The sequence below is a fragment of the Pristis pectinata genome, chromosome 27 (genome assembly GCF_009764475.1).
Source record: "Pristis pectinata isolate sPriPec2 chromosome 27, sPriPec2.1.pri, whole genome shotgun sequence".
NCBI classification, from domain to species: Eukaryota; Metazoa; Chordata; class Chondrichthyes; order Rhinopristiformes; family Pristidae; genus Pristis; species Pristis pectinata.
Window position 1 is genome coordinate 15,973,462 of NC_067431.1, and position 15,056 is coordinate 15,988,517.

The 15,056-nt window shown below is 40.7% G+C and overlaps 1 protein-coding gene across 7 annotated transcripts in view; it reads right to left on the reverse strand.

The window, feature by feature from the left end:
* The window catches only part of LOC127583792 (rho guanine nucleotide exchange factor 12-like), a 97,954-nt gene that overhangs the window by 61,172 nt on the left and 21,726 nt on the right, over positions 1-15,056 (reverse strand). For 2 of the 7 annotated variants that reach the window (XM_052040150.1, XM_052040147.1), the window contains exon 1: positions 3,841-3,962. The exons of the other annotated variants lie outside the window; for them this stretch is intronic. In XM_052040150.1, coding sequence (XP_051896110.1) covers positions 3,841-3,848 — 8 coding nt within the window. In that variant the 5' untranslated portion in view covers positions 3,849-3,962. Of the gene's footprint in view, positions 1-3,840; positions 3,963-15,056 lie in introns of those variants that run through there. 7 annotated transcript variants of the gene reach the window in all.

The window sequence follows — 15,056 nt, forward strand, 5'->3', positions numbered from 1 at the left end:
ATGGTCAAAATATTTCACAAAACTAAAGGTTTCCATAACTTCCTTACTAGGTACTCAATGGTTTTAAATAATTGAACTAATGACCCTGTACACTTTATTATAGCTTCCTCCACTTGTTCTGTCACCCTGTACACATACAGTCACAGACCTCTGTACCTGCACCAATTTTGAAATGGTACCCTTTAGACAGACATATGAACAATCTTTCTACCATTTTGAACTTCTCAGTATTAAATTTCATCTGCCATGTATTAGCCTATTTTGCCAGTCTTGCTGAAGCCTTCTACAATACATGTCATTGTCGATATCCAGATTTTGCTGAATCTGCAAATATTGAAACCGTATCCTGTATAATGCAAGTGCAGGACACTAATGCTGAAAAGATCAGTGGTACTGATATAACTACATTGAAGCACCACTTCCACTCTAAAAACAACTAATTACTCATAATAATTCTCTGCTTTCTATTTATTTGCCAATTTTGCATCTGCACTACCACTGTCCTCTTATCCCATGGGTTTCAATTTGACTAAAAGGTCAATGTAATACATTTTATCAAACGCCTTTCCAAAGACCACAAGTAAGCCTCTTCAACCATTGAGCACTTTAAAAATTCAAATTACAGAAACTTAAATTTTCCATCATCAAATCAGTGTCAATAAATTTGCCCTTGCTTCATCGAAAAATAATTTTGTTTTGCATGATTAGCTGTAAGAGTTGCCCCATCACCAGGAGGAGGCTGACTGGTCTGTAGTTGAGTTTATCTATCCTTTTCTCCACTTTTCCACAATAGAAGTGCAAGATGTGCTAGGCTTTGTTCCTCACACACCAATCCCCAAATTTAGAAGGGCTGAAAGACTCACAGCCCAACAATTTCCCATTTTACTTCCATTTGTAATCCAGACAGAATGACTTTTCTACTTTGAGAACTGTCGCATTTCTCCTGGTGCGGTACTATTCAATCACCTGGACTCCACTTTTCAAAAAGAATGATGCAGAAGCACTGGAAAAGGTGCATAAAGAGATTTACTAAAATGGTAGCAGAACCTGGAGGTTATACCTATCAAGAAAGATTTAACAGGCTGAGTCACTGTTTCCTAGAAATGAGAAGGGTTGACCTTCAAGACTGAGTTTGATAGAGTATATCATTACACTACAACATGAACTGGGAGCAGCAGTCAGCCACTTTGCCCCTCAAGCCTGGTCAGCCATTTAAGATCATGGTTAATACAACTTAAAACAGAGCAGTACGGCATAAAAATAGACCCTTCAGCCCACTTACCTATGCTGACTAGGATGCCAATCTAAAGTAATCCCATCTGTCTGCACATGGTCCTTATCCCTCCATTCCCTGCCTGTTCTTGTGTCTGTCTAAATGCCTCGTAAATGTTGCTATTGTATCCGCTTCCACCACCTCTCCTGACACTACATTCCAGCCACCTACCAGTCCCTGTGTAAAAAAAAAACTTGCCTTGCACATCTCCTTTAAAAATTTTCTTCCTCTCACTTTAAGCCCATGCACTCTAATATTTGACATTTCCACCCCGGGGTAAAAAGACTATCTAACCTATCCATACCTCCCATACATTTTTTAATACATACTTCTATCAGGTTTTGCGTTAGCCTCCAGTGCTCCAGAGAAAATGATGCAAGTTTGTCCAACCACTCCTCATAGCTAATACACTCCAATCCAGGCAATCCAGAATGGCACATAATACTCTAAATGTGGCAAACATAAGTTTTATACAGTTGTAGAATGATTTCCCAACTGTTATACTCAATGCCCTGATTTGCCTCAGCCCTGGAGCAAACTTTCACCCTCCCCTTGCTTATCTATCTACCTCTCCCTTAAAACATCCAAAGAATCTGCTGCCATCATCCAAAGACCCACCACCCTCAAGAGAAAAAAAAACTTCACTTTATCTATCTTAAACACATTGACCCCTTATTTTTAAATGGTCTCCACAAGCTTTCAAGTTTCCCACAAGAGGAAACAATCTCTGCACATCTACCCTGTCAAGGGCCCCATAGGATCTTATGTTTCCTCACTGAATCTTCTCAACTCAAATCTGGAGTTTAGAATATTCAGAGGGGAAACACAAGATCTTAAGGAGTCTTGACTCATAAGATAATCCACCTATTCTAGGTATTCATCCAGTAAACCCAACCTGGACTGCTTCCAACACATTAACATCCTTCTTTCCACAAGGAGACCCTTGCTGTACACTGTACTCAAAGTGGTCATACCAATGTCCCTGTTTTTGTATTCGTTTCTCAAGATGTAGAGAAGTTGTTTCCACTTATGGGAATGCCCAGAAATAGGGATCACATATACAATGTGTCACTGGTAATGCCAATAGGGTATTCAGGAGAAACATCTTTACTAGACAGTGGTTAGAATGTGAAACTTCCTACCAGAGGAGTAGTTGTGGCAAATGGCACTGATGCATTTTAAGTGAAACAAATGATGGAGAGATAATGCCAGTCGGGAGATAAAAAAAAAATCAAATCGGGTGAGTGAGAACTCGTCTGAAGCATAACTGGCCTAGTTTCCTGTGGAAAAACTATGTAATACCTCTACATCGAAAAACTGAAATCCACTGGCATCTATAGAACCACTACTGCAATGTTTGAGAGTAGATCCTGGTTGCAATCGTTGTTGATAAACCTTATGCCTCTGAACCTGCATTCATTGCCTGTGGAACCACAGCCCAGTGACAGTTAAAGACAAAGGGACCCACTGTGGGAAGTTCGGCATGAAAGGTGATAAAAAAAATCTAAAATGATGATTTCCTCTCCTCACCGATCTGGCCTATTCCACTTCCCACATTGAAACATCCTGCCTGAGGGACCTAGGAGATACAGCTATTGCTTTCTGTGCACTGACTGCAATATGAAGTTGCACCGAGATTGGCTGCAAATAAATCCTTCATTAATCTGACAGAAAATACATACCGAAGCCAGCTTTGAAAGATGGAAAGTGCTTCATACTCAAGAGTGTGGAATATTAATACACAGAGTCACAACAACATTGACTACTGGAGGCACTGTAATTATAAGCTCAACATAAACACAGAAGGTGAAAATCCTGATTAGTTGATATAAAATCTAAATATTTTTAATAAAAAAATAAGAAACCATTGAGTAAACATGTTAGGGAATGAAAGTCATAACGGCTGCCTAAACTGCCAGTAACTGAGTTGAGCAGATAGTTAGGGCAGGGAAAGGAATCTGCAAAGGCACGATAAATGTGGCCCCACCCTCAGGCTGCACAATTGAGTCCTGCAGTCCAAAATCCGACACAAACAAAACCACAAGGGCGACAGCCTTTTATTTATATTGCAGGTTTACCAATTTTCCTGGAAACTATTTATTTTTTGTTTTTAAAAAAAAAAATCACAAAAAATGGACCCAAAAGGTCTAGAATAAGGTATTTGGAAAAATTACCATTGCTGGAAAATTATCCTGAAATTTCAAAGGATTAACAGTCAGTTAGAGAATCTTTGGTAAAATAGCACAAAAGTTTAACTAAATATTGTTGTAAGGCAGTGTGTGATTCTTATCATTGTATGCCTACAGATACAGCAATATGGGCAAAAATAGGCTAGGCTATAACTCACCTATAATTGCTTAAGAGGCAGAGAGATAAGTCAGTAACGTTTGCATCTACCGAGAGTTGGGAAAGAGAGATCATGATATGAAATAGGTCAAACATTTGATAAACAGATCTGTTAATTAAATCACCCCCACCAGAAGGCACTCAAAAACAGATATTAAGTGAAGCCAACAGACATTTCTTGCCTGCATCAGAGAATAAACGGCTGGACCTGCACCTTTTACCTGATCATCAATCAGACCTAGCGATTTCCATCCTAACATATTCTTTGGCTGGCTCAGTGTGTGGTGACACCCAACCAGAGGCTCTTCATGGTGTAGATTCAGAGCAGGTTAAAGGGAGTCCATGGCAGCCTGCTCCCTGCCTTCATTCTAAGCTATTCGTGTGCCAATAATGACGGAGACAGTGCTGATCTCGCACACACGCCTCACCAAGCAATCTCACATAGCTTCTCCACTCATATCTTAAAAGGGCAATATCTTGTCAAGAGCTTGGTAAGTCCCAACGTGCTTTACAAACAGGCATTCACAGTCACTGCCACTGCATCAGCTTTATGCAACAAATCACCACAACCCCATAAGCACTAATGTAGTAACAAAAATTGGAAGCAAAAATACTGCAGTGGGCATGAAAATACCAGAAGTACTAATTGCTTTGGGGAGCAATTGTGTGGGGGTGGGGGGTGGAGGGTTCATGGTTCAGGTCTGCAATCCTGTCTTATGCATCTTCTATTTCTGTGATAGCTGGTGAAAGTCTTGATGCACTATTCACTATTATTCAACTATTACTGGGGAGAGTAGGGAGTGCAACAGAAGAGTGTGTGTGCATATGAAAAAAGTGAATATGGAGAAAATTTAAAGACCAGGCAAGCATGAAGAATTAAAAAAAATACAAGAGACAGAAATCATAAGCCACATAGACACGTCACAGAGAATGCAAATGGCGAAGTGAGAGCATGATAGTGGGAACAGCACAAATAAGGAACTGGAGAATGCTATTCAGCCCCTCGTCTACCATCAACCAATCACCATTTTTCTGCCTTTGCTATGTAACCCTTAATGCAAATGCCCAGTTCTGAAGAAAATTCATTAATCTGAAAGGTTATCTCAATTTCTCTCTCCACAAAAGTTAGCTAGCGCGCTGAGTATTTCTAGCATTTTCTGCTTTTATTCCAGTGGTCTTTCTGTCCACTAGTTTTAGGCCTTTTCTGTATATGAATTTCCAAATTCCTTGTTCTTCATCAGCTTCTAGTTTTGGGACTGGGAGAGAAAGAACAAGGCAGACAGAAAGAAAAAGGGAGAGGAGAGAAGTGAAAAACAAAGGAAAGCAAGCAATAGGAAAAGATACTGAAAAACAAGTTTTTAAAACTAAAATGTGGAATTCAAAAATACACACTTCCCAATAGTGAAGAACATAATTTATATTTTAAGAGACAAAGTCTTGTGTGGTTTTGTTCCCCCCCCACCACCCGCCCCCCCCCCCCAACCTCCATTCCTCATGTTGTCGTGCCCCACCTTGTCTGGAGTACTCCAATTCCTCATGTCTTGAAAAGACAGATTACTCTGCCATTCGACAATGCCTTACTTATGGCAACTCACACATTAAAATTGTTATAAAAGAGAATCATTTATTATAAACCACACTGCTGTAACCAACATACGCCCAACTAAAGCAAAAGAGAATCTGTGTTCATGGAAAACCGAATTAAATTTGTTCAAGAAAATGTTTCGGTCTTTTGATGGGGAAAAACTGAAAAGGGTTTAAATCTAGATATTCCTGTAAATCAAAGAATATTTCTCCCCTACAACAAAGAATGCTTCTCTCTGATGTAAATGCTCAGCAGGTCAGGTAGCATGTGTGGAGAGAAACAGAATTAGTATTACACATCAAAAGCCACTCCTCAAATGTAAAGTCATTGGGTGTTCTGATAAAAAGTTATCAGCCTAAAATTTTAACATTGTTTCGCTCTCCATAAATCCTGCATTACCTTCTAGCTTTTTGTTTTATTTCACTTTGTTTTATTTCAAATTCCCAACATTTGCAGTAGTTTGCATTGGACAGATAGAAATTCAGAAAGAAACTCTACAGAATTATTTTTTGGAACTTCAGGAACTAGGAATCAACATAAACAAACATCTGAAGCATTTCGGGGTAATATTTAAATGGAGATTTATGTCCTCGATGGTATGAATTAGCAACTCTCTATTAAGAATGGCCAATAATGGGGATACATGTTATCATATGACTGGGGGTGGTAACGAAGCACAAGGATTAAAAGCGCATATTGCAAAGCACACTCACTGATAAAATACAATTTTCCAAAAGGGGCAAACTGCAATTCATTCTATTGCTCTGCAGGGCTGTTCAATGTATTGCCAAAAAACCTTCAAAATTTGCTGGACACCCAATCACTAGTAAGTGCCACAACTCCAGAGCAAACAAACCATCCCACCTCCATCCTAGTGAGATTTTCTTCCTTGTTTGCAAACTCCTCAGTGGCCCCCCTCCTCTAGTGTTCTCAACTTGATGGTCTAACAAACTGGAGGAATGAATTTGAAACCCAACAGAATATACTAGGATTTAAAATCTAGTTATCTGAGCAAAACTGGAATAAAGGTGAACTTAGTTGTGTTGGTCACGAAACTGCCAGATTGCCATGCAGACTTCTCAGACGTTTGTCTTCCTTACCCAGTCAGACCTATCTTTGACTGCAGATCCACACTAGTGTGGTTGACTCACTTCTCTTCTGAAATGGCCTAACACAGCTGTTTTATTGCCACAACAAGAATAAATGAAATGGACCACTGGGCATTCACCTTGCATCCTGAATACGATAAAAGCACTCACAGCTCAGGCAACACTGAAAGCTTCTCCTCACCAACACTGAATAATGTGCCAAAACTGGGGGAACTGGCCTACAGCCTAAATAACCTTTAGCAGGAATAGAGTCATACAGAAATGAATTTTTTTTTCCATTTGGGGGCTGGGTCATTCGTCTTGACACTCTTCCTCAAAAAGGTCAGCAGAAGCAGAGTCTTTGAATATTTTTCAGCCAGAAGTAGATAGATTCTTGAAGGGGTGAAAGGTTACCGGGGGAGGTTGAAAAGTGAAATTGGGGTTATAATCAGATCAGCCATGATCCTGTTGAATAGTGAAGCCTACTCTAGTAACCAAGTAGTCCTGCTTCTAATTCGTATGTTCATATGTACATAATCACACTCACCAAAGATACTAATCTTCAAGCAATTCCAGTCACTCTATACAAGATAAGACTGAACATAGCAAAATACAGCAGGACTCTGGATACTAATAGCATGCTTAAGTGCTGAAGACATGTACTCCAGAACCACATCTCCAGCCAAACTGTTCCACTAAAGTTAGAATGCTAGCATCTACTTGACAGTGGCAAACTGCCCAGTTTTGTTCTTTCCACTGAAGCCAGGATACATCTAAATTGACCAATTACTGCCCCATTAGTTTATTCTTCATCACCAAAGCTGACAGGCCAAGCAAGCTGCACACACAAATAACCTGTCCACCAGAGCTCAGCTTGGGATTCCATCAGAACTATTCAGCACTAGGCCTCATTACAACTTTAGTCCAAGTATGGAAAAGAGTTGAATTCCACAGAAGAGCTGAGTATAACTGTCTTTGACATCAAGGCAGAATTTAACACAATGTGGCATGCAACAGCCCTAGCAAAACTGAAGGCACTGAGATTAGTGAGAAAACTGTCCTGCAGTTGGAGTCATACCTAGAACAAAATGGTTGTTTGCCAGAGATCAATCTCAGCCTCAAGTGCACTGCTGCAGGGATTCCATGGGGTAGAGTCCCATGCCCAATTAGAAGCTCAGTGCCAATGATTGCTCAGCTTGCAGCTCCAATCACTCCTCAGATAACGTAGCAACAACACCTGCCCACATGCAGCAAAACCTGAGCAACATTAGAGTTTGGCTTAACAAGGCAATAATCTAAAACAATCTAACCACCTTCTCTTGATACTGAAAAACATTAGCACCATCAAATCCTAACCTACAACAGCTGTAAATCACTTGTAAGTGGACCAGACTCAAATGCTGTGGCTATAAAATTAAGTAGGAGTCCGAATATTCCAGCATTTTCTGCTATATATTATAGCTCACCTAACTCTTCACATCCTTTCCAATACCCTTCACAGTACATTAGGAAATACCATTCATTTGCCTACATAACTACAGCCACAACACTCAGCATCCAAAGTAGATCACTTGACTGACACCTGTCCATCATTTTAAACATTCATTCTCTCCTATATCAGCACAGTGTAGCTGTAATACATCTACAACTTGCCAAGATTTCCTTGCAAGACCACCCAGAACCTGCAAACCTACCAACAACCACATGGGATCATCACCACCTGCAAATTTATCTCCAAGTCTCTCAGTACGATGCCTTGGAAATATTTCACTAACTGGTCAAAATATTAGAACATCCTCTCCACTTTGGGAGTATATTCATCACATGGATTGCAGCAGTTCAAGACACCATTTCATCACCCCAGCCTCAAAAGCATTTCTGGCCATGGGCAATAAAGGCTGGATTTGCCAGTGATACCTCCATCCAGAGAATGAAAAAGATTCCAAGGGTTTCTCTTCCACTAACATGAGGCTCTTCATTGGATCCGAGACTCCCAGACTCTTCAATAACTCCAGGACTCCCTCACTTGTCAAGTCCAGCATTTCTATTGCTACAGCACTTGATCCAGGGTTAGTTCAATTTTTTTTTTTTTTTTTTTTTTTTTTTTTTTACACACACTAAGCTGATATTAATGTAATATTAATAAAGATTGATGGTTTAGAATTATTTGATTAGGATATAAGAAACTGAAGTAGAAGAGGCCATAGGTTCCTCATGCCTGCTCTACTGTTCAATAAGATCAAGGCTGATCTTTTACCATCGATTATGTTAGTTTCAAAAAAAAATTTGATTTAAGTTTTGAATACACTCAGTGATTGAGCCTCCACACCCCTCTTGGGTACTGAATTCCAAAGATTCAGGAACTTTTGGATGAAGAAATTTTTCCTCATCCCTGTCCTGAACAGCCATCCCTTTACTTTGAGAGATGACTCCTGCTTCTTGACACCACAGCCAGGGAAACGTCTACCTTGTCAAACGTTACAAGACTTTTTTTTTTAAACATTTCAGTGATCTCTCTCGTTCTACTGAACTCTAGAGAGCACAGCCATGTCTACTTAATCTCTCCTCAAAGGACAACTGCCTTCACCCACCATCCCAGGAATCCATCTCTGATGCACTCCTCCTTTTGCAAGTACATCCTCCCTTAGGTAAGGAGACGCGATACATTCAAGGTAGGTCTTTCCCAGACTATATGATTTCAGTAAGACTTCTTTTCTCCTCTTCTCAAATTCTTTTAAAATCAAGTTCATCATTATGTTTGCCTTCTAGTCAGCAGGTGAGTGTGCAAATTTATTCCCCAATTGGTCATTTTGGTTTTGATTTTAGATAGAAATTCACAGAATTACTTAACTGCAATTGAGGGATATTTTAAATTCTGAAATTTGCATGAATGAGGAAGTCGTGTGGCTGGAATGCAATCTCTTCATCAAAATTAGTTCATCTTAACTCACCGCTAAGCTCACTACCCTCTGATCCTTCCTCCATTTAACTTGCTTGTCACCTTTAAATCTCATCAATTCAGGTGGCCTCTTTATTCCTTCTGATTGCCCAAACCATAGGCAAAAGGTGTATCCCATACATGCCCTTTCACTTTCAACCCACAACCTCTTTGACCACCCCTGGAAAAATCTTTCACCATTATTAAGATACCACTCTCAAATCCCAAGTGTCCAGTTTTTGTTCCTCCATTTGCCACAGTACCCGTGGGCTGCTTAATTTTCTCAACCACTGCTTCATCTCAATAATGAAGGGATCAATCAATGGTCTCAGATAATTTAAGTGCAGAGAGAAATTGAGGGACTATAGGAGAGAAAGTGAAGACAGGCTGTAATTCAGTGCTGAGATACAAAGAAACTAGAGGACTGTTAGGGTTGGCGAGCTTGGGGAAAACTGGGAAGAAGCTGAATAGATGGTCTGAACCTTGCTGACAATGCTCATGAGTTCCTCTCAGTTGCTATTGGAGGCAAGGTGGAGGAACAAGGCAGAAGGATTTGTATAGGTAGTGGAGAAGCTGTGGGATGATCTACAACATTTTGTCTTTCCTCTTGTACAGCCTATAGTCTCCTACTAATCAAAATCCCTTTGCTCAAATGCATGATTCCACCTTGATCAACAGTAAATTATATCAGCCAATAAGCAGCCTGAAACTTACTTTAAATAACTTATTTAAAAAAAAATTAGAAGACAGGCTGTCTGGAAGAGACAGACACAGATATAGAAAAAGCGAGAAAAAACGAGAAGGGATAAATACAGGCCTCTATGTTTATACTGTGATATTGAAAACAATTGTTCACAGATTTATGTTATGTTGCTATGCTATCTATTACATTAGTCACAGTGAGTTAGGAAAATACAGGCATGTTCTTGGAAAATAAATCAATGCTTCACTGTCTCTGCACAAAACATTTGGAAACCTCTTTCCAAAATTCCTAAATAATAATAATTACACACACCAGAAAACCCCTCCCACTTACAATGCATGACCACCAACTCTCTTCCCCTTTTCCTCTTATTTACACACAAAAAAAACTTGCATGGCATAAAATAGCAGTTCTGTGTCTAAGGCTATTAGATTAACAATCACAATGAACTCTCTTTTTTCTCCAAAACATGCAGAAAAAAGGATTGGTAACTGTCCAAATTCTAAACAAATTTCCCACGAAATCTGACTGAGCACCACTGCTTGGCTCGCTGACTGCTTTGTGGATCACCTGCATTCACTCCACAGGGATGACTCTGGGCTTCCCGTTGCACTCCGAGTTGTCTGAAGCCTCCTGCACTTTCACAAGACTTGAGGAACAGCACTTCATCTTCCATCTGGCACATTGCACCCTTCTGGGCTCAATATAGAATTCTACAACTTTAGGTAACTTACTTTCTCTGTCCGTGTCAGAATTGGCTTGTTCTTCCATCTGTGATATTGACTCAGATTTTCTCTCTCCATTAGTAGAGCCTGACCTGCTGGGTAGGTCCCACAGCCCTGCATTTTGCAACTTTTACATTTCCATCTCTGCGATCTCACTTTCTAACCGCCCTCACTTCATAGCTTTTACGAACAAAGGACCATGTTCTCTGTCCTTAACTGGTATCATTAACCCATGAACCAGATAGCCTCATTTACAGCACAGCTTTGTGCATGGGAAATTGTGCCAGACAAATCTCTTGAAGTTCCAAGAGGTAAATCAGGAAGGTAGATGAGGGTAGGGTAGTGGATGTTGTCTATATGGACTTCAGCAAGGCCTTTGACAAGGTCTAGTCTGGAAGCTTAAATCGCATGGGATCCAGGGGGAGATAGTGGATTGGATTCATAATTGGCTCAGTGGTAGGGAGCAGAGGGTGGTGATTGAGGGATGTTTCTCAGACTTGAGACGTGTGTATAGTGATGTGCCACAGGTGTAGGTGCTGGGACCTTTGATGTAATTTATATTAACAATTTGGACGTGGCTTTCATTCCAGATAAATGCAAGGTATTGCACTTTGGGAGATCAGACCAGAGTAGGACTTGTACATTGAACGGTAGGACCCTGGGGAGTGTTATGAAACAGAGGAACCTAGGAGTGGACGTGCATAGTTCATTGAAAGCAGCATCACAGGTAGATAAGGTGGTGAAGGCAGCATTTGGCACACTGGCCATTATCATCAGGGCATTGAGTATAGGAGTTAGGAAGTTACGTTGCAGTTATACAAGACATTGATGAGGCCACACTCCTTGTATTGTGCATTTTTGGTCACCCTGTTATAGAAAAGATGTTATTAAACTAGATAGAGTGAAGAAAAGATTTACCAGGATGTAGCCTGGACTTGGGGGCCTGGGTTACAAGGAAAGGTTGCATAGACTAGAACTTTATTCCCTGTAATGTAGGAGATTGAGGAGTAACCTGATAGGAGGTATACAAGATCATGAAGAGCACAGACAGGGTGAAAGCAGTCTTTTATCCAGGGAGGGGGTGCTAAAAAAACAAGAGGGCATAGATTTAAGATCAGAGGCAAGAAATTTAAAAGGGACATCAAGGCCAGCTTCTTCACGCAAAGGGTGGTGTGTATTTGGAATGATCTGCCAGAAATAGTGGTTGAGGTGGACACATTAGCAATATTTAAAAGCCATCTAGATAAGTACATGGATAGAAGAGGTTTAGGGGGCTATGGGCCAAATATGGGCAGATGGGACTAGCTCACTGGGCAACACAGTCAGCATGGATGTTGGCCCAAAGGGCCTGTTTCCACTGTGTATGACTCTATAGCTTATCCCCAGGGCAATCTTGACCTCATCCTATCAGAGATATTCCCTTTGTCCTATTCATACTCTCCCCTATTCATCCTCTCCCCACCTTCCCTGCAACTGGATACTAATTTTCTCTCCTCCCAGTTCTGATGAAGTGTCATTGATCTGAAACCTCAACTCAGTTTGTCTTTCCAAAGATACTGTTTGACCTGCTAAGTGTTTCAGGCATGTTTTGATATCACTGCTTGGTTGTGCAGTAACAGGGTAGAATCCTTCTTTAAAAGTAAATAATTCCTATTAATAATGAAAATATGATGCATCTACCTGTTATATACAGATCATAACAAAGTTCACCCCATAAAGCGGGGCACAATACAGTGTGTATGAGCTTTAATGTATAGATTAAACCAGCACCCATTTCATTATCGTTGGGGACAACCAAATGATAAATAGGGCAGCTGAAAATTAGAGAGGCTTTGCAGAACTCATTTGAGGATTAAGATCATTTCTACTCACAAATACATCTCTTGGAATTGAAAGTGACTTTCGTGCCCAATTTGTGGGTTCTGAGGTGGCTAGTGAGACCAATGTAGGAACCACAGACTTTTTCACAAATGGGGGAGGAGGTGCCTGACAGGGTAAGTTTGTAAGGTAGTCCACTTTTTCTGCCACTTATCCATAGCCTGTGTGTTCCTGATGCCTCAAGTTTCTCGAAATGCTCCTTCTGCGGTCATGGGCCAGAGATTCCTGGAATTCAGTGGGGATGTTACCTTTCTTCAGAGGCTTTGAGCACTTCATTGAATCTTTTTCTCTGTAATCTCCAGAGGACCACAGAAATGGTGTAATTGCAACACCTTCAAGAACAGAGACAAGTCTGAAAGTGGTAAATGCAGAGGGGTCCTCAGGGAAAGCCATGGGCATTGTCTTCCTCAACCAGTGGCCAAACAGCTGCTCCCCAAATCAAAGCGTGGATTCCATCTAGAAGCAGTGCACATAATCTTCAATGACGACTGCAAAATAAAAAATGCAGGGAACATTGCATACCCCTATATGTGGCTATTTTCAATCTCAAAGCCTCCAACTCCACTAATCAGGAGGGACTTTGGAGTACCCTTCCCAAAGTAGGCTGCCCACAGAAATTCATTTCCATTATGAACTTTCTCCAAGGCATGCAAGCTGTGGCATTAACCAATGGATCTACAAGAGAACCATTCTCACTGAAGTGAGAACAAGGCTGCCTTTGTACCAAAACTTTCCTCAATCTTCCTTGCTGCAATGTTCCAAATAGTCTCCAAATTTCCTGAGTGAATGAAACTAATCTTCAGTAGTAGTAGGAACCTGTTCACAACTACAAAAAAAAAAGCACAATGGCAGACAATATTGTAAGAAGTTCCAACATATTCACATATTGTGTGGTCTCACAACCTATTGCTATTAATTAATTAGAAAATGAAGTTCTTAATCATCAGCCCCTGAGTGAAAAGGAATGATTATCCACTGTACTAAAAATGGTTGGATCAACAAGCATCACAAGTGGCTTCCATTGCTGCTTATAGGACCTAATATGACTTACACATCTTTACTATCCTCATCCGACTCCTTACTGCTAGAGCCCACGTTAACATTATACACCTTATTAAAATGGTTCTGCTTCAAGCACAAGTTATACCATTTTTGACAATATGTTCCTGCTTACACTTGTGTCAATCGCTGGCAAATATTTGTTCCCAATGTCACCAGTGGCAAACTAAAGAGGAGGTCAGTAACTGCCCTGCAAGGTAGAGTCAGCAGAGCAAACATACAAGCAGGTCTATCAGAAAGGGAACCAACCAACAAATCTCTACATCATTGTTCCTTTAGTGACAAAACCAGCATAGAGCAGAGAAAAAAATGAATAACAGCTTTTGCCAAGGCTGATCCATCCAGTGGAGGACAGTCCTGTGGTCAACATCAGACCAGTTGGCCAAGTAAGAAATAAATCTATAGTGATAAAGACAGATTGATGCTCTGATATGGGTCTGAGTAAAATGGACCAGAAAGTTCCAAAAATTGAACTGATTATCAGACAGAAACACAGACAGCCACACTACGTCTGTCTTTGCTAAGAGGGTAACCTCATCCCTGTAATATCCAGCCTGTAACCCTCCATTGTAGCAATATCACACCCAACTGAAAACTATTCATTTAACAAGACAGCAACCTCCACAGCCTCGTTGCACCACTTCACAATCTCTCTGGCTCAGCCACTTGGATTCACCAAATCACAGTGATTCTATCCTTGGTTAGAACTGGTAAACAGCACACTGAAGAATGGAACAAAAATTGGGTTCACATTAACCCCCATTCACTGACGTGGTGGCAATCATGTTTTGCTTCTCATTCAAATAACATGGTGCAGTAGCAACAATTTGCAAGGACTTAGAGCCTACAATTCCAACCCTCCCCCAAAGAATCTCAAAATATTTATGCCTCCAGCAACATCATTAAAGTAAAAAGGCAAGCACATCAATGCAAGTCTACCTCTTTTCAGCAGACTAAATTGTATTCTTGAGCAACAACGGTACAAGCATGGACCCAGCAAGTAAATGCTCCCCCACCTCCATGCCTGTCAGTCTTCAGTTCCTCTTCCCATCCACGTCCCAGCCCCAACACTACCATCCATGTGCATTCGGCAGACTCCTCTTCTAATCCCTCAAACTACATAGAAGAGGCATGTGAAACTGTCCACTCACTGCCTGCACGTGATGCATGTTATTGGCACAAGTGATGGGACCTGCTCAAACGAACTTTAAGCCTTACAAATTTCACTGAGAGCAGAACTCTTCACTGAACCTTAAAGCTTGAATATTCTGTATCTTTTATAGAGCAAGAAGAAAGGTTAATCCAATTGCATCTTAAGTCTGTTCTATCCCCACCCAACCAGACAACTATGGAAGAGGGGTGGACGTTGTGTAAGCTGCACTCAGCAGACTGTCATTTACTGTATGGATGGTAACAAGTCTGCCATTAGCTGGATTTCTGTTTAATTATAAGCCAAGTACT